The sequence below is a fragment of the Salvia hispanica genome, chromosome 2 (genome assembly GCF_029641045.1).
Source record: "Salvia hispanica isolate PSC_SH4W2 chromosome 2, Shi_PSC_v1, whole genome shotgun sequence".
Taxonomy (NCBI): Eukaryota; Viridiplantae; Streptophyta; class Magnoliopsida; order Lamiales; family Lamiaceae; genus Salvia; species Salvia hispanica.
This window is the reverse complement of record NC_142693.1, coordinates 20962841-20981525: the sequence shown is the minus strand read 5'-3', so window position 1 is coordinate 20981525 and position 18685 is coordinate 20962841. Positions and strand designations below refer to the sequence as shown.

The 18685-nt window shown below is 36.1% G+C and overlaps 4 protein-coding genes across 4 annotated transcripts; 1 reads left to right on the top strand and 3 right to left on the bottom strand.

Annotated features, from left to right (window-relative positions):
* Window positions 1-1175: 1175 nt before the first annotated feature.
* LOC125189039 (uncharacterized) lies at window positions 1176-3759 on the bottom strand. The gene is made up of 2 exons (XM_048086208.2): window positions 3179-3759; window positions 1176-1425 (listed from the first exon to the last, which is right to left on the bottom strand). Exons 1-2 carry the CDS (start codon window positions 3581-3583, stop codon window positions 1384-1386), a joined length of 447 nt encoding a protein of 148 aa, XP_047942165.1. The 5' UTR covers window positions 3584-3759; the 3' UTR covers window positions 1176-1383.
* A 1112-nt stretch (window positions 3760-4871) lies between these two features.
* On the bottom strand, window positions 4872-9225 carry LOC125201281 (mitogen-activated protein kinase 15-like). Its single transcript, XM_048099327.2, has 10 exons — window positions 8822-9225; window positions 7747-8155; window positions 7488-7615; window positions 7319-7378; window positions 6696-6845; window positions 6452-6607; window positions 6130-6341; window positions 5951-6052; window positions 5692-5840; window positions 4872-5525 (listed from the first exon to the last, which is right to left on the bottom strand). Exons 1-10 carry the CDS (start codon window positions 8846-8848, stop codon window positions 5071-5073), a joined length of 1848 nt encoding a protein of 615 aa, XP_047955284.1. The 5' UTR covers window positions 8849-9225; the 3' UTR covers window positions 4872-5070.
* Window positions 9226-10154: 929 nt separating this feature from the next.
* Window positions 10155-13120, bottom strand: LOC125212717 (pfkB-like carbohydrate kinase family protein). Its single transcript, XM_048112957.2, has 5 exons — window positions 12416-13120; window positions 10992-11177; window positions 10690-10885; window positions 10499-10615; window positions 10155-10392 (listed from the first exon to the last, which is right to left on the bottom strand). The coding sequence occupies exons 1-4, from the start codon at window positions 13019-13021 to the stop codon at window positions 10521-10523; spliced, it is 1083 nt and encodes a 360-aa protein (XP_047968914.1). The 5' UTR covers window positions 13022-13120; the 3' UTR covers window positions 10155-10392; window positions 10499-10520.
* A 2670-nt stretch (window positions 13121-15790) lies between these two features.
* Window positions 15791-18159, top strand: MSRB1 (methionine sulfoxide reductase B 1). The gene is made up of 5 exons (XM_048103717.2): window positions 15791-16107; window positions 16863-16974; window positions 17523-17588; window positions 17677-17874; window positions 17970-18159. The coding sequence occupies exons 1-5, from the start codon at window positions 15900-15902 to the stop codon at window positions 17995-17997; spliced, it is 612 nt and encodes a 203-aa protein (XP_047959674.1). The 5' UTR covers window positions 15791-15899; the 3' UTR covers window positions 17998-18159.
* Window positions 18160-18685: the final 526 nt, after the last annotated feature.

Sequence of the window (18685 nt, the reverse complement as noted above, 5' to 3'; positions counted from 1 at the left end):
GTGTTGAACTATCGTGATTCCAGTATTTTTATTTTTCAATTTTTTGAAAATTTCATTTACATTCAAGTTTCTTTGTCTATTATCAAATAGAGGAAGAGAGAGACGTACCTGATTGAACAGGTCGACAAGCAGATATTGGATAGGAATAAGTTTGTCAACCGGAAAAAAGAAGATACATAAATATTTGGAGAAGATAATGAGATCGAGCAATTTTTTAGCTAGGGTAACATGTAGTAATAGTGTTTAATTGTGTGTATATATAAATTTCTCAAATGTCCATATATGCAAAAATGAGTTACTGTTATAAATGTGTATAGTGGTGTATGGGCTGATTATAAGATTATTTTTCTGTTTGGAAATAGTAAAACTTTATATATGTGTAATCTAGGAGGCTGTTTTTAAGGCTAGATTATAGGTCTATTTTCTTTTTTCTTTATGGAAATAAAAATTAAATATAAGTTACAGTTTCTTTTCAGCCGAATATTGCTATTTTGTATGTACTACCACAAGATTAAAGATTGTTGATAGTATACAGTAGTATTTATTTTGGATCTGCTAATAATTTATCACTATTTTATTTCTTACAGTACAAGAATTATTATGTAATAGTTATGGTTTCACATTTTTATTGAAGATTGTTGACATAGACTTTGTTACATCATATTCATATGCTACAAGCCTTCGAATAAAGAGACTCAAAATTTGAATTAATTTAAAATTAAATGCGTTATTGTGTGTGATTTTAATATTAAAGTAGTAGTATTTTAGTATTTTATTGTATATGGTTTTAACTTTTAATAATGTGTTTGTGATTTTTTTTGTCATTTTGATCAATAGATTAATTCACAACATAGAATTGTGGATAATGTGTGGTTATTTATAATAGAAATCTAAATGTATTTAATCAAATTTGATTTAATTCTAAATTTATTTACTTTTAATTTTCTAATAAATGTGTTTGTGATTTTTGTGTCATTTTGATCAATAGATTAATTCACAACACAGAATTACAATAGTAGAATTGTGCAACGCACGGGTGTGACACTAATAATTTATAAAAGGCAAGTTTCTAATAGGAGGTAGTATCCATCAAAGCGTAACACCTCTTATTCGATTTTAATAATCAAATAGAGGGTGTTACAATTATAATCAATTATTTCCACCATTCTGTCATCATAGATTTAATTTCACATAACCTAAAATAAATAAAATCTAAAAACCATTGACTTCTAAAATTTAAGCTAGAAAATGGCACATGAACAAAAACTTGAAAAGGGATAAACTTTTCATTTCTAATAAAAACCACTTTGTCATCATAGGTTGAATGTTAACCTGATTAGGACAAAACTCTCTGCAAAGTATAATTAAAATAATACACCAAAGTCATAGCAAGTCCCTCAATGTAGTTGGAGCCTGCATCGTCTCCTACAAATCCCAAATAAAGGTATGTTAATTAGTAGGAACAATGTGGTAATGCATAAAAATCATCTTTTGTTATCACATGTTTATTTAATTCGAAATAATAACACATTATTTACATGGCAGTTTGCTTTTTTAATACAAGTATATGATTATATTCGAATCAATTAAAAAACAATTAACAAACACATCTTTTGTACCATCGGTATCTCCAAGGGTACTCTAAAATCTAAAATGAAATAGGTATTTAGTTTCAATAGTACTCCAAAACCAATTCCCATTTTTGGTTTTTGAGAAAAAAATACCTATCTTTAGGTTTACACTAAACCAAAACCTAAAAGTTTTTCAAATTTTGTGAGTAAAAAAGGCATAATTTAGAGAATATTCTTTTAAATTTGAGTTTAGTGTAAATGATTGGAGTAAAATCAATATTTAGTGTGATATTTACACTAAAATGGGTTTGAGTTTAGTGGAATGGTTGGAGATGCTCTAACATAGAAAAATTATTTCATTTGTCTCTAGCTATTTGGACAACATAGAAGTGTCAAATTCTTATACTCTATGTCCTATAATAAAAGTCTTATTTTATTATTTTCATCCGTTTCATAATAAGAATCTTATTTCGTTTTTAATATAAATGATAAGTATGTCTCACATTCCACCAGCTTATTTTACTCATTATTGTGGAACAAAGAGAGTAATATTCATAATCACTGGAGTACACCTAGTTTCATATATCAAATCCATAAAAATGAGTTAACATGAGGATGGATTCCTTGCGACAAAATTCACAACAAAGGATATATGCTCATCTTCCCTATTTATCCGCCATTAATTATCTCAATGTACCATTATAACCATCCATAAATAATTGTTCCATTTGGCTTTTATTATTTTTTACAATGAGCCTCTTATTCTAATATCTTTATCTTTCTCATATTATATTAATTACTCCTTCTGTTCCACGTTACTTGAGTCATTTCTTTTTTGCACTCGTTTTGAAAAAATAATACTTCAAAATGAGTGCGAAAAAGAAGAGTCTTATAGTATTCTCTTTTTCACTTTATTTTTCCTCCACTTTAACTATTTATTATTATTTTTTCAAAATGAGTGCAAAAAAGAAGTGACTCAAGTAACGTGGGACGGAGGGAGTATAAAACTAATATTTCCTCTTTCCCAAGATACTTTAGCCATTTCTTTAGACACATAATTTACGAAATTGATACAATATTACAAGTTAAAGTGGAAAGAATAGAATAAGGTATGAGAAAGAAAGAGAGAGTAAAGTATGAACTAAAATAAAGTGCTTGCCGAAAAAAGAATCTACAACTCAACTACCTGGGACGAAGGAAGTTGTAAAAGTAGGACTCACCTTCTTCTAACTTTAATCGTTCACTTTCTACTAACTTTTGTCATTCACTTTCTATTACCATTCTTAAAACCCGAGTCAAGTGAAAGTGAGACTCTTATTTTAATTAATTTTTATCCATATTTACTAGTTTTACATATTAAAATCTTTGTCGTCCACTGCTAAGATTATTGTCAGTGAACAACGACTAGAAATAACTCTGTGATCTACAAATCAACCTTGTTACTATGATCCTTTCATTTTATGAATCTTGACTCAAATAGTAGACATTTTTGGGACCCTTTAAGCCTAGACCTTAAGCGAATCGCATATTTCGCCTAGGTTAAGGGTTGAACAAAAACGACAAAAGTATTCCCAACTTATTTAATTTATAGAACATATAAAATGGACCTGTTTGCACATGATTCCTTGGTGAAGTGGAGTGCCCCTTTGATCATAGAGAATGAGTCCACTAAACCTCGGCAGCTCACACTTCCCTCCCATCAAAATCGGCCGCTGCCACACCGCTGCGGCCGAGTCGTGGTGGCTCTGCCCCTCCCTCTTCACCAGCACCGGCCGCCGGATCTCCTCCCACTCGATATTCCGCGGCCGGCTCCACCCCACCGACCCCAACAGCACCTCCACGCTCCTCCTCGACGGCGGCGGCGCCTCTTGGTGCACGCGCCGCCGCCGACGCCGCCACGTGGCGGCGGCGAAACACGCCCCGATGAGTAGGAATGAGGCGCATGTGAATATGGCTATGGCCTTTTGGGTTGAGAGGTTCCATTTGTCTTCTAATTTCCACAATGCTTCCATTTTCTTGAAATTTTAGTGAGATTTCTCTCAAACTCTTCTCTTGTTTTGAATTTTTTCACGAATAATTTTATTTCGACGTTGTGATGTGGGAATTGTTTTCATGTGAGATCACCGTTGGGAATTTAATGAGTTACCGTTTGAGGGGCTTCTTAATATCGTTTCACGAGATTGAAGAAACAAATTTTTAATACTAAATCCTATGGATCTTAGGTTTCATTTGTGCAGATAGCTACATGCTATATTAGCCATGCTAGCTAGATAGTTAGTTAGGGTGTCACTGTCACACTGTTAGATTTTGAATAAAATCTATTTGATCGGTTAAGAATTACTCCTTATAGATAGATTGTCATTTAAGACTAAGACAGCTCTAGGTAACAATTTATAAGAGCCATTCATATAAGACAAAATAAAGAATTAATACTCATTTCGTCCAATTAAATACTACTACTAGTATGAAACATTTTGATTTAGTTTTCGGTACGGATTTTATATAGCTTTATTTTGTGAGTTAATGAAGAGAGATTGAAGTAACAGACATGAAAAGGTAGAGAGAGTATTGCTTCCATTTTTAGAACATTTTATTTTTAATTGGACAACCCAAAAAGGAGAACCTTTCATTTTTAATGGGACCATGAGAATATAAAAATAGATGAAGAATAATTGAAAATGTGTGATGGATCCGCTCTCAAATTCCAACGTGATATCTACCTACTTCGTGTGAAATCCATAAATTGACTCGAATAGTTCAACCATTCGAATGAAAATTTATAATCTAAAAAAAAATTCACCCAAGTAATCCTGAATAAAATAGCCTGCAACCTGACTTGATAGGTTGACTCAAAAATAACACCGAGTCATGTAGGATGATACTTCCTTCATTCCACTTCCACTCTAAGTGGATCATTTCTATTCTGGCACGGAATTTTATGCAGTGTTGTTTTGGAAGTCAAGTGAAATGAATAAGTAAGAGAGAGGGAAAAGTGTAGAGAACAATATTTCTATTTTTAGAAATGTGTCATTTAGAGTAGAACATATCAAAAATGAAAATGATCACTTATAGTGAAACGCAAGGAGCATAATGAAAGAATAGTTCTCGTCATTTAGTTTTCAATTTTTTCAACTTTTAGAAGTTTGTAAAATAAATCATTTTTTCAAATGTTTGTACATATATATATTGATTCAATATTTGAGATTTTACTTATTTATTTTTCTTGATTGACTTATACACTTAATATGTGTTCTTATCATAATTGGTCTTATCTATCTTTTCCACCAAACGACCCCGGTGTAAACCAGTAGCAATTTAGAAGATTGGATATATGAATAAATGAAGGGTTGCTATACAATGAACTAAAACTAGAAGACTAAGCCACAACCTTCTTTCTCACAAACAGATCATAATGAAGCAACGTCGAGAGCCGGTTATAATCCCCTTTTGCCCCGAGTCATCACAAAGGAAACCCATCATCATGCAACCGAATCATCTCTCATGTAAGTCCGAGTTGAACGGCACCAACCTCCCGGGCAGCAGCAGCAGCAGCTCCCGCTGCAACCAACTGACTCTGTGCTTGCAACAATTTCGCATCAATAGCAATTCGTCCGTTCAACATTCCTGCTTTCACTTGAGACCGGTAGTATGGATTGCTATTCATGTCGAAACTCGTGCAGGAGTTCAACTTAGATGGGGTGTATTGAGCTTGTCCTTTGGAATCAATCTCAAGACCCGTGCCATTTATTGATTTAACTGCTTGTTTCAACTGAGATGCTTCCATCTCGGATGCTATCCGACTATACTTCCCTGGGTTACTTCTGTGATAACAATGTGGAGAGACCGACTGATGAAGGATGGAATTCTGGACATATATCCTACCATCATGACTATCATTCACATATCTGGCATTTTCATAAGGTAAAACAGGCCCAGCTGGTCTTGCTGGTTTTGCTGCAACGGTTAAAGAGCTCGTTAGCATATAAAAGACAATAGACTCTACACAAACACATCACAAGCCTAGTTTAGTGGCCACAAATTTAAAGCCTTGGGTGAAATTTATAGCATAAAGGTCTACTATGAAAAAACACGTTAGTTCAAGGTAGGGATCTTTCAATACCATTAGGCGCCCTTGGTGGAGGCCGCATAACCTTCGATATATCCCCTGAAATGGCGGCAGTTGACATTTCTCCAGTGATTTGACGACTATCGAATGTTGAACTATTTCCTACTGGTTTTGGAGGAATTGGACAGGAATTTACGGTAGACCTGCACAAAGTCAGACAAAAAAAAACGATCAAGGCCTTGTTCCCCTAAAAACAGCCAAGAAAGTTGCTCCTTCAACAAGTAAAACATGAATCCAGAAATTAAACGTCAACCTTGGAAGAGATACATGCTTTCTCTCGGGAGGAATCACAGGCCCATTTTTCCCAATATTTTCCTCAAGGTAAGCAAATTGCTTCTTGAAATTACCAATGGCACTGAAAAACACATACACCAAAGTAAGAATCATATCAAAATGTCGATAAGCATCGAAAAGTTAAGAATGATTTGGCACCTAGGATAGAGAAAACTCGTGCCACCGTTTCCTGATATGTAATCCCTCAATAATTGAGGATGGTACTCTAATACTTCCCGGAATATTAATTCCCTAATATCTTCCTTTGTCACTCTTCGTCTTTCAAACTCAAATTCCAACTTCGAGATTGGCTGACAAGATGGCTCCCGCTCAATTTTAGACAGCCCCTTGAAGTAGGGATCAGATAGCGCCTAGTGTCCAAATAAACCAAAATAAGTACAGACTGATATTATATTAAAAAAAGTTAAATGATATACTAAGGATTAAAAGCAATATCATGATCTATTCAGGCACCAAGTACCTCTTCGGCACTTGGACGATCCTTAGGGTCAAATGACAACATCTTCTCCAATAATTTGAGAGCCAGAGGATCTGCATTTGGGAATTTCTCAGTAAAAGGCACTGGGCGCTTTTCTGTCAAATCCAACAAATACTTCCTGGCTTTCTCATTACGTACCTACATCCAGGAGCACAACATTATGCCCCATAGTTTTTAGAGTATTATGCACAAAAATAATCTACATAAAGGTATTTCTGTTCAGTACCCCAGAAATTGTATCCGATGAAGGTGTCCCAAGAAGATCAGTAATTAAATCCAGCTGCTGCACAACACTTTTACCAGGAAACAAAGGCTTGCCCGTCAAGACTTCGGCAAAGATACAGCCTATGCTCCAAATATCAATTGCAGGAGTATACTGCAAGAAAGTATGAAAAAGATAAATGAGAATTCAGAAGAATAAAGTAACAAATCCATTATGAAAAACCACCTGACACAATTTACCTCTGAAGAATACAAATATCAACTTCCAGGATAATTCAATAGCCCTCCCTGAACAAAAATTGTTTTTTAATCTACGGCACTACTAATTTCACTAGACATGATCAGAAGCTAAGACATAAAGATACATAATAAGAACTAAATCCTTTCAAACTTCTATCACCAGCACAAAATTTAAATCACTAAGGAAATTCCAATATTAATAACTCAAGATGTCCTGTGGGCCAATTATGATTTGCAAGGAAATTGTTTTAACAACATTGGCCCAATATTCTTATTCCACAGATTAATGATATTTGATTGTTTAAATGTAAATCATAACATTGGAACTTTGCAGTCAAATCTTAATTGAGAAAGGAACGAAGGTGATAAAATGCCATGTTTTATTACCTTAGAGAAGAAAGAACCACACAGCTCTGGAGCCCTGTACCATCTTGTAGCAACATAATCCTGCAAGCAGAACAAATCGTTCAGAAAGTTTACCCCTTCGTCACTAATGCAAAAGTAAAAGAAACAGAGACGCCCTAATCCTATAATGAATTCTACAGAAACTATGTACCGTCCAAAAACTTGTTGTTGGAGCATCACTGAAAGCCACTCTTGCTAGTCCAAAATCACATATTTTAAGTTTGCAGTTGGCATTTGCTAGTATATTCTTCGGTTTGAGATCCCGATGAAATACATTGGCTGGCAAAAACATTAGTTAACAAAAGAAAGACAAGTAATAAATTATTCAAACAATACATTCCATGATGAAACCGAAAAACACAGACAAAGGTTTTATCTATAGTATCCCGCGAGTGCAGTGGATATGTTACCTGTATGCATAAATTTAAGTGCCCGTAACATCTGGTAGAGGAAAAATCGGTGATGCTCATGTGTCAAGTCATCATTAGCTTTTATGACTTGATGAAGGTCTGACTCCATAAGCTCAAAAACAACATAAATGTCTCTGAAGTCCCTCCTAGAGGGTGGTAAAATGATTCGTTTAATTTCCACAATATCAGGATGGCGTAACAGGCGTAGCAACTTAATTTCACGCAAAATCCGAATTGCATCAGACATGTGCTCAAAAATGTCTGTTATTTTCTTTATAGCTACTTTTCCTCCTGTATGTGTATCAATTGCAGCACAAACAACTCCATAGCTGCCCTTTCCAATAATTTCCAGAATCTTATATCTATTCGCATCTCCATAGTCAGTAAAGAATTCTGCTTCCTTCAGGATCTGACAAAACAATAGTGTGACGCGACCATGCAACAAATTAGCATTATTATCATTTTGAAGCACATACTGTTCAAATTCAGAATAAGATGCAAAACTTTTTATTCGCAAATTTACATATAAAAAAATGAAAGTAGCAAAGATCAAAGAGACAAGGAAAGAAGAAAGTAAAATAAAAAAGTATATTCAATCACACCCCCACAAGCTGTCAATGGAAAAAATAGCTTAAACCGTGAAGCTGTAAACAGTGTCATCAATATATACCCCCGTTTGTTATAGTGAGAAGACTTAATCCTATATTTTCCACATAAAGTTCCAAAAGAATCAAACAAAGTACGGCTGTCTAACCTATAAAACAACAGCTAGCCGACAGAAATTTGAATTTCAAAACCACTAGTCATATGAGAATTCAATTTTGACAAACAGAAGCATTTAATTCACTCCAAACTTTCTCCATAATCATAAAAATCTGGTTCTATCGGCAATTTTTCCATGACAACAGAATCGAGAGAAATCGCAGAACTCGATCTATAATCCAAAACAAAGCTTTGAAATACAAAAATCAGCACCATACTTCCGGAGAAGAAGGAGATAAGATCACAATTTCTATTTCCATTTCAACGTTCCAACAAAAGACCAAAACAGCACGCGCAACGAAACCTAACAAACCTTCTTCCCTTGATCTTGCAGCGGCATACTTCCTTCCTCTCCCCTAAATAAACAAACAACGCAGCCCTAGCTCTTCGATACTCTTCGATCCGATCGGATCAAAGCTACAATCCTTCCACAAAAAAAATCAGTAATCACGAAGCGAAAACGCCGAGCTATAAACTAACGAGAAATCAGCTGCATTTGCAGTGCACCGCACCCCGAACAAATAAATCCTCCCTGAACAGAGCAAATCGGTGGAGAAAAACGTAGAAACTTGGAAGGGATGAGTAAAATTAGGGTTTGGAAATGAGAAGATTGGGATTGAGAAATGAAGAAGAAGCTAAAGTGATTTCACGAGTATGTGGCTTTGCGTGATTTCGGATTTTGTTTTTTTGTTTTTTGATTTTAATATAAATGCGTTAGTTAATACCGATTAGGTGGAAGTGAAGTGTATGTACCAACTACCAACGTGTATATATATATGATGTTGGTCTACGTACAACGGTACAACTGCCTTTCTGGAGAGAAATTACGTTTTTACCCCCACGGTACAAAATGTGTGATTCGAACGTGTACGTAACCCGTAGTCGCGTAACGCCATTGACGGGCATCTTTAGGTAAACATCGCTTCCAATTTAAGTGTTTAATGTTCAATTGGAGTTTTGTTTGTGCGTTTCAGATACCGACACACGACCTCATTCAAGAAATCGGTGTTTGCAGGGTTCGGTTTCGACGGAGGACAGATATCTGGCTACCGTTAGTGTTCTGAGGGTATTTTAGTCTGCGCATAAAATTTTGGTATTTAAAAAGAAATGGAAAAATATTGCATAGCAATTCTAGGTACATTTCTTGCTTACCAAGCATACAAAATCAGGAACAAATATGTCGGTCATACCATTCAATATTACCCCATGTTTTATAGTATTTGTTCTTTTCCTATGCAGGAAAGTGAACACGTCCTTAGTCTATTTTATGAGTGAGTTTTTCTCCATTTCGTATGGTTGATGTTGCTATGATGAGATCAGGTTGTCTTCAACTATATATTGACTTTATGAATAAATATATTAGTTGGAAAAATATCACGATATATATAACAATAAAAATTTTAAAGGAAAAATCCATTTCTTATTTTAATTTTGGATTTTTTATCATGCAATTTTAGTTGCTTAATAAAACTTAAATATTTTATCATGCAATTTTGGATTTCTTGTGACTCGCGAAGTGTTGAGTGAGAGTATGTGCATGATCCTAAACCCTAAATCTTAATCAGATATGTTTTTAAGTGATAAAAAAAATAAAACTATGAGTTATTAACTGGTGTAGTATATATCTTGTAAGTGTGGATAGTATATTGAAGAAACATGCTCCAAGACATAGTAAAAATTTAAAATCAAAGTTTCAAAACAACCCAACAAAACTCAGTTTTAAGAAAGAGAAACACCACCATGATTTATTGATAAAGTTAGATTCTAAAAAAAGAACAAAAAAATATGTGCAGTTAACAACTTCAAATTAGTTTTGAGGAGGAATGATGTGATCAAGAGTTTGCAAGCCTGCAAGCAGTGGAAGTTCGAACGACGACGCATTTCCTGCACCAAATACACGAGTGTAGAGGTGTGACAATGAACGGAGAATGGGTGTATTTATAGATGAAAACGAAGAATGCAAATAAGTGAGAATGCCGTTGAAGAATACCTCTTATTACACCGCCGGTGAGCTAATAATGCATCTGGATAAGATTCGAGACTGATTTCCTGTCGGGCATGCTCGGGATGGCACCCTTTACTTGCACACAAAGAGAAGCCGCAGCAGCTGATAACACAATACATAACTTTGTCAGACCGAGCTTTAACTAAGAGAGAGTCGAAAGGGATAGCCGAACATACCAGCAAATTCCAGGCATTCTTTCCTGGGCTTTCCCTCCACGAGGGCGACAGCGAAAGCTGCAGTGAAGGTATCGCCAGCTCCTGTCGTGTCAACCACTTTCGGAGCTGATATGATCGGTTGTCTCATTGGTTCCTTCCCTTCCGTGAAAAGAACCGAGCCTTTGGCTCCAAGTTTCACGAGCACTTCCTTAACACCCTAGAAAGAAACCGGAAAAAGTTGAACGACTGTTGGAGAAGTTCTTAAATAAACGGGCCAATCAACGAAGAAACATCATAAACGAGTGCAATCAAATGCCACCAACCATTTCGTGGCATTTCCCTACAGCTTGGCTGATCTGCTCAAAGCTTTCCGTGGGCATATTTGTTAGACGAGCAAGCTCAGATTCGTTTGGACTCAGAATATCGATAAACTGGAGTAGCTCCGGAGGAATTGGTGCATCAACTCCCCCGGCATCCAAGATGACTGGAACACCAGACCTCCGTGCAGCCTGAATGCACGAGAAATATTAAACACGCATCTTGCTAAAATCATTCGACACAAATGCATCATTTGTCATAATCTATCTGTCACATACACAAATTATTTACTATTTATGTTCTTCACTTTTCTTGAGCAGCCATACACATAGCATTAACAAGAAATTGGAACATCAAGAAACAATTTTCTAAAGCAGCATCTAACTCTAATTTTGGAAAACCAAATGGATCCATTTGACAATTATGATGCCAAGTTCTCATCTTTCAGTCTCCACATGGAGAAAATATCATCATTCAAGAAAATGGCTCGTGACAAATAGCGAAAAATAAAGCCTAATAGCATATAAACTACACCAAATTCTGATCTTTCACATCTCAACTTAAATCTTTGTGACAGAATGAATTTTCAGTTCCATCTGTTTTGGCACCGACTTTTACTTAACAAAACATCGTTGTTTTGGACTGAAACTGCACGTGATTAACTGAAATACAAACCCTATCTCATCAGCAAGATCAAATCAAATTAAGAGTTCAGCCATTATTATAAGGGCTATTGGTCCCTAATATCATAAACTATGCCATCTGGAAAAGTCATGAACTTTGTTGTGCCTCGGATTTCCCACAATATGTTTCCGGGGAAATTGAACCATATGTGGCCTTTACCAAATCAAATCTAATCAAAGGAGAAGAAATCGATGCAAATGACTAACAAGGGCACTGAACGCTCGACTACAAATATCATCTGAGAACAAGTAAAAGTTTATGTTGAGGTTTAATCGCAATGTATGCAAGCTATTAATATCAACACCATTGCTCTTCCCGTGTGATTAGTCCACTTATACCATCTGACTATATTTCATCAGGGGAATCACCAAACACTACCAAAATTCATGACTTCTAATATCTACTATCAACTATCAAGTTATAAGCCCGGTCATAATATTAGCAACCAATAGCCCTTATTATAACCAAAATTCGACCAAAGTTGGTTAATTTACACCTATTAGCCATTATACCAAACCTAATTACACACAATGCATGCTCGTAAGCTATTAAAAACAGCACCATTCCTTTTCCCAAGTGATTAGACTATCATATATCTTTCGGTAAAATCCCAAACACTATCAAGATTCAAGACTTCACTACAAGTTGAGAAAATCTCAAATTCGGTCACAATGTTAGCAACCAATATAACCCGAATTCGATCAAACTTGGTTAATTTACACCATGGCCTATTAAAAGATCTCACCTTTGCAACCTGAATGTTGACAAAATCAGGAATCTCCCTCTGCAGCAAAACAATCCCGGCACTCTCCACCACCGCCACATCCTCCGCCGCCAAGCTCTCCGGCCACCCGGCCATATTCGCCCCTCCCACGATGATAATCGAGTTCTGCCCGTCCGGCTGCAGCATCACCACCGCGTGGCCCGTGGGGGCACCCGCCACCGTGGTGAGGCGGTCGAGCGCCACGCCGCCGCCCTGGAGGGCCTCCGCGACGAGGCGGCCGTGGGCGTCGGGGCCCACCTGGCCCACGAAGTAGGTCGGATAGGCGAGGCGGCCGCCGCAGACGGCCTGATTGGCGCCCTTGCCGCCGGCGAGGGTCTGGCCCGTGGCGGCGGAGATGGTCTCGCCCTCGCGGGGGAGGCGCTCGATCTCGACGTAGATGTCGGCGTTGGCGGAGCCCACCACCACCAGCGGCGGCGGAGAGGCGGCGGGGGAGGATTTGAGGGAGAAGGAAGGGGTGGGGAGAGGAGGGGGGCGGAATTGGGCGGATTGGGGGTGGATTGGGGGGGTTTCGAGGTTGGGGGATTGGGGGTATGGTTTTGGGGTTGAGAGGGCTGCGAATGCTACCATTTTTGGGATTGATTTTCTTCTTCTTCTTCTTCTTGATTTTGTGTGTGTGTGTTTTACTGTGTGTTGAAGGACTAGAGTTGAGCTGACGGCTGATGCTGGATTTTTTTTTGATTAAAATTAATTGTTTCTATCTGAAATTTATTATCATTAGATCTGAATAGGTTTATATCTATTCTTCGTCGAATTTATCGTTAATCTCTATTAATATTATATTGGTTTTATCAACTTTTATCATAATTCATATGGATAATAACTTTCGATATGTAATTAGTAAGTTGAGAAAAATATGATGGAATTGATATTGTTGTGGATAAAAAGATACGTTGATATGATGTGGGACCGGTTCCGATTCTAATCGGACCGATTGACCAGTTAACTGGTTTTAAATTTTCATAAATTTTAGAATCGGAACTGGAACCGATCGGTTTCTGTTTGGAGCCGGCCGGTTAAGAACTGGTCGATTCCGATTCTGAACCGGAACCGGTGTGTAATTTTAATCCGAATTTATTTATAATTTTAAATATTTCAATACTAAAAATATAATAATCTAACATCTTGAAATATAGCAAATAATACCTAAAAATTCAAATAAATACAAAAAAAATACAAACCAATAATACAATAATATTCATATATGGATAAAAAAGTGATGCCAAGTGTAGTAGGTCGGTCGGACTAATTTATGTTAGCAATTTTATAATAAAAAAATAGGAGTTCTAAACTTTAGCCATTTTTAAAAAAAATAAGTTTTAAAATTGAATTCTATTTTTCATTTTTTTGGCTAAACAAATATTCAATGGAATTTCTAATACTAATTGATCTTGTTGTGTCTTTTTAGATTATAACGGAACAATTAATAAATTATTCACAAACATGTTAAAGTATGTTAAATGAATTGTTACATAAATTTATTATAAAGTTAATTTTCTATCATATGAAATGATATTGTATTTGTATAAGTTTTTAGAGAAATTAAAAACAAACTTATGATGGCCTACTCATTGTAGTTACTTTAATTCAAAATTAATTCAATTAAATTAGATTTATTAGTATATTAAATTATAAAAAAAATAAAATTGAATTATAGTCCGGTTCTCGGTTAGGAACAGGTCGGTTCCGGTTCCTAACCGGAACCGATTTTATTTAAAAAGTTGAAACCAGTACCGGAAAATTCGGTTCCAGTTCCGCAATTAACCGGCCGGTTTCGGTTAATCGAGAACCGGAGAACCGTTTAAGCACCCGTATGTGGGAGGATCATTTCTTTGCCTTGATTAAAAATAAGATACGTAGAACTATGGGTCCTATTCTAATGCTTATAGCACACTAATCCAAAATCAAGACTATATCTCCACCCTTTGATTTTAAAATGAGTGGATGAGATTAAAGCTCACAAATCTCAATAAATAGTAGACAAAATATCAACAAAGGGTAATATCGTCATTATGTTATCATATGATAATTTTCGTGAGTGTTTTTTTATATCAACATTGTGTATTACAAATATCAACTATATGACATTAGAATATCAACACAAGGACAAGAAAATATCAACACATTTTTATTGAGATTGGACATGCATAATATTGAGATTTTGCCTACAATATATTGAGTTTTTTGTTGCATTTGTTGATAAAAGTTGCTTATCAACATGTACGAAAATTGAAATATAATTTATCAAATTTCATCATCCGAACATCGTCGGAACATATGCAATTGAGATCTCGTTGGAATCCTTATTAAATTATCTTTAATTTGATATATTTTTCGAGAAAAAATAATTTAAATTGAGAGAGTTACGTAAATTTAAAAATTTTGAGATGATTTTGAGGAGAGAAAAAGTAGTTAATTATAATTACTACATATAGGATTTGACATTAATACCCTTTTAATTTAATTAATAATTATTTAAATTTAAAATATATTACATTTGGCATTATATCAACCACCATCTTCTAATCTAATAGTTAAAAATTGGTTTTAATTTTAGATTGATAATTAGTTAGCAATTGATCACATCCCGTAAAACTATATATTGATTCTTATCCATTTATTTGATCAAAACTCCTATAATACGTAGTATTATGTACTTACTTTTGTAGAATATGATCCGTGTGGGTGTTGTCCCACTAGATCGAGCTAGGCTCCCTAGAACGGGCGTCTCGCTGCAGGTAATCATTTGCAACGGTGTCCCGCCAGCATCCCTCCTACTAAGACGAGTCATCTCATCCCGTAAACACGTTTGTGGATGCTCTAAGCCCTATCATTATTATTTATTAATTAATTATTATTTTATTTATTTTGAATTGTATAAAAATGGTAAATTATTAGCAAAATCCCATCAAAATATTGAAACATATATTTTCAAATAAATTTGTTTCAAGCATTCGTCTTGCTGATTGTGGAGTGATGTCAATATGGATTCATATTACTATCGTGTTCGTATCTGTACGAGCAGATGTTGGACTTATCGTGTCGAGTCGACGATGTTCGAGATTCGGGCAAGCATGACTTGCCAAACATAGTTAGTTAGAATTCCTTTATTTTTCTACGGGATAACCTAATATTCTCCAAAAAAAAAAAAATCAATTTGTGGTAAATAGAGTCTCCACGCTGGTTACTGCTGACGTGGACTGTAAAGCCTTCAATCCTACACGGATGGATACGCATACGCCACCTGTTCGAAAAAATTCCGCTACGGAATTATTTCTAGGCGCCAAAATCACAATCCAATCCGAGCCCGACATTGGACACAGAGATCGACAGCTGGCTAATTAAATGGTGGAGAATACAGGGTGCACAGCTCGCACACATCAGTATAAACCAAAAGCATAGAAGCATAAGCAGTTGCCTGTGGAATTCAATGAGCTTGTTCTAGAAGATGGGGTGCTACACCATAGTCAAAACCAATTTCGCCAGTCTTGTTAATCCCCACTCTATTGCAAAATCCCATTTCGGTTTAGGCAGTAAGCGTCAGATTTCATTTGCCTTTGGTGGGAAATCGTTTCACACAATCAGAAGCAGGCTGCCCTTCTCTGTTTCTGCCATGGGCTCTTCATCCTCCTCTCAGAAACAAGACAGCTCTCAAGGTCTCTCTCTCTATAAATTCATAGAAATTCCTGTTTGATTTAGCATATTTGTAGGTGGGATTTCTTCTATTCGATTTAGAAGAGATAAAGATTGGATTTTTTTTTTGAGGATAAGAGGTTTCCCTGATACTACATTTTTTGGTGATTTTGTTGGTGGGCAAAAGTGTGGATTATGTAACTTGAGTTCTAGCTGATTAACATTAACCAGCAGAATTGTAAATTTTTTAGTATTTTTTTTTCTATTTGTAATATTTTGAGCTTGAAATTGTTATAGATGGTTGTGCTATAAGGAGTGAGATCGAAGGGCCTTGCTCTCTAGATTCATAAATTCTTGTTTGATTGCAATATGTAAAAAAAAAAAAAAGAATAGTGTTTTCAAGTTTAACATATTTGTTGGTGGGGGTTCTTCTCTTAGACTTGAACATATTTGTCAGTTTGGAGTAGATAAAGATTGAATTTTTGGAGGATAAGAGGTTTTTTTGGTGGTTTTGTTGATGGGAAAAAGTGTTGAGGTCATGTTTGGTTTAGTTGATTAGTACATTGGTTATTTGGAATTCTAGATAGAATTTATACTAAAAATTCATATTGAGCTTTGATGATTTGTTGGTTGATAACTTAGATGTTGCAATGAGGCCATTTTACTTCCAAGCTGTAGTTTTTAACATCATAGAGTTGTTGATTATGTTTCTAGATTCACTAAATGTTGTTGTATAAATAGGACTAGTGACATTTTTCTTGTGGTGAATGTGGTGCAGAGGCGGGAAACACGAATTACAGTTCCATAAGTGAAGCAGAGTGGAGGAAGAAGCTTACTGATCAGCAGTTCTATGTCACTAGACAGAAGGGCACTGAGAGGGCATTCACCGGGTACGTATGAGCTCCTCGTAGGAATATTCATGTTTCTTGTTCATCTAGTTATGAATATGTGTGGGTCATCGTTTAGGAGTTACTAGCTTCGTATGAACTTCACGGATTCCTGGGATTGATTGTGTGTGCAGTGTGTGTATTGTGTATTTATGTGTGCAGCGTGTGTTCCGTATGTGTATTGTGTGATCAATGATGTGCATATGCAATGTGTGTATCGTGTATGTAGTGTCGAGTGCAATGTTTGTTTTGTAGGTAGATTGAGAAGGTTTCAATTCCAAATCCATACATTTTTTGTAGCCAAACAGTGCATTTAGAATTGAAGTCTCCAATTCCAAATCCATCCCCGATTCCATGCTACCAAACGCACAGTGAGCCCGATCATTGCGTATGATTGAAGCGCAAGAAGATGCCTTTGTGTTCTTTTCTTTTCGTGCATTTTGACCTATACTCCCTCCGTCCTATTATAAGTGACATGCATTCCTTTTTGTGTCATCCCACTATTAATTGAAACGAAGGGATAACATTGCCAAATCATATACTATTTCCAGAGAATACTGGAACACGAAAACCACCGGGACGTACCATTGCATCTGCTGTGACACTCCTTTGTTCGAGTGAGTATCCCTCGTATATACACTCAAACATTCCCTACTACTCGGGATCTCGTATTTGTGTCTGAACCCCGTGCGCCCCGTGTCATAGGTCATCGACCAAATTCGACAGCGGGACCGGATGGCCCTCGTACTACCAGCCCGTGGGAAACAACGTGAAGTCGAAGCTGGACCTGTCTATCATCTTCATGCCGCGTCAAGAAGTTCTCTGTGCAGTCTGCGATGCTCATCTCGGCCACATCTTCGACGATGGCCCTCCGCCTACGGGGAAACGCTACTGCATCAACAGGTTCTGTGTAGAAAAAAATCCATGGCATTGCCTTTCAATCTCTTCTTTATTTTTCTGCTAACTGATTACCATTTTTTTCCTGTTGAATTTTGCAGTGCTGCCCTTAAACTAAAGCCTAAGTAGATTTTGGCTTTTTCAGAAGAAACAAAGTCAGCAATAATTAGTATTTATATTCATAAAAAATTGCCTCAGATTTGCTGTGAGAGAGCTGTTTGTGTTGTAACATGTTACATGTGTATATTATTTTGGATCTGATCGGAGGGAATAAAGTGTAATGTTGTTGGATGGGCTGTATACTTATATGATACCACTCCTGAATTTTAATCTAAACCGATCACGAGACTAAGGTGGTGTTCGGTTTGATCGAATAAAGAATAATGTTCGGTTAGGTAAATATCGGTGGGTGTTAAATCTTGAAATAGTGTCGCATGGAACCGGTCTTACTGTATGAGTCTTGGCCTCACCATGTGTCGAATTCATCTCGAGTAATTTTGGTTTGGATTGATTTGAATCAATTAAATAAAATCGAGACTTATGAATATTGTTCAGCTAGACAAATAGTATCCTAGCTAAAGACAAGACTACCAATATGTTGTAATACTGTCTCGATGTTATGGAGTGTTGCACACGCGTCTTATGAAATGTTGTTCAGATGAATAGATGTTGTCTCGGTATTTATACAATTTTAATTGAAACATGATCTTCTATGGTGGTGTTTGGTTTGAACAAATTTCCAAATTATAATCAAATCCGATCATGGGGCAAACTCTTGATATGGTTGTGTTTGGTTTGATTGATTAGATAAGATTGA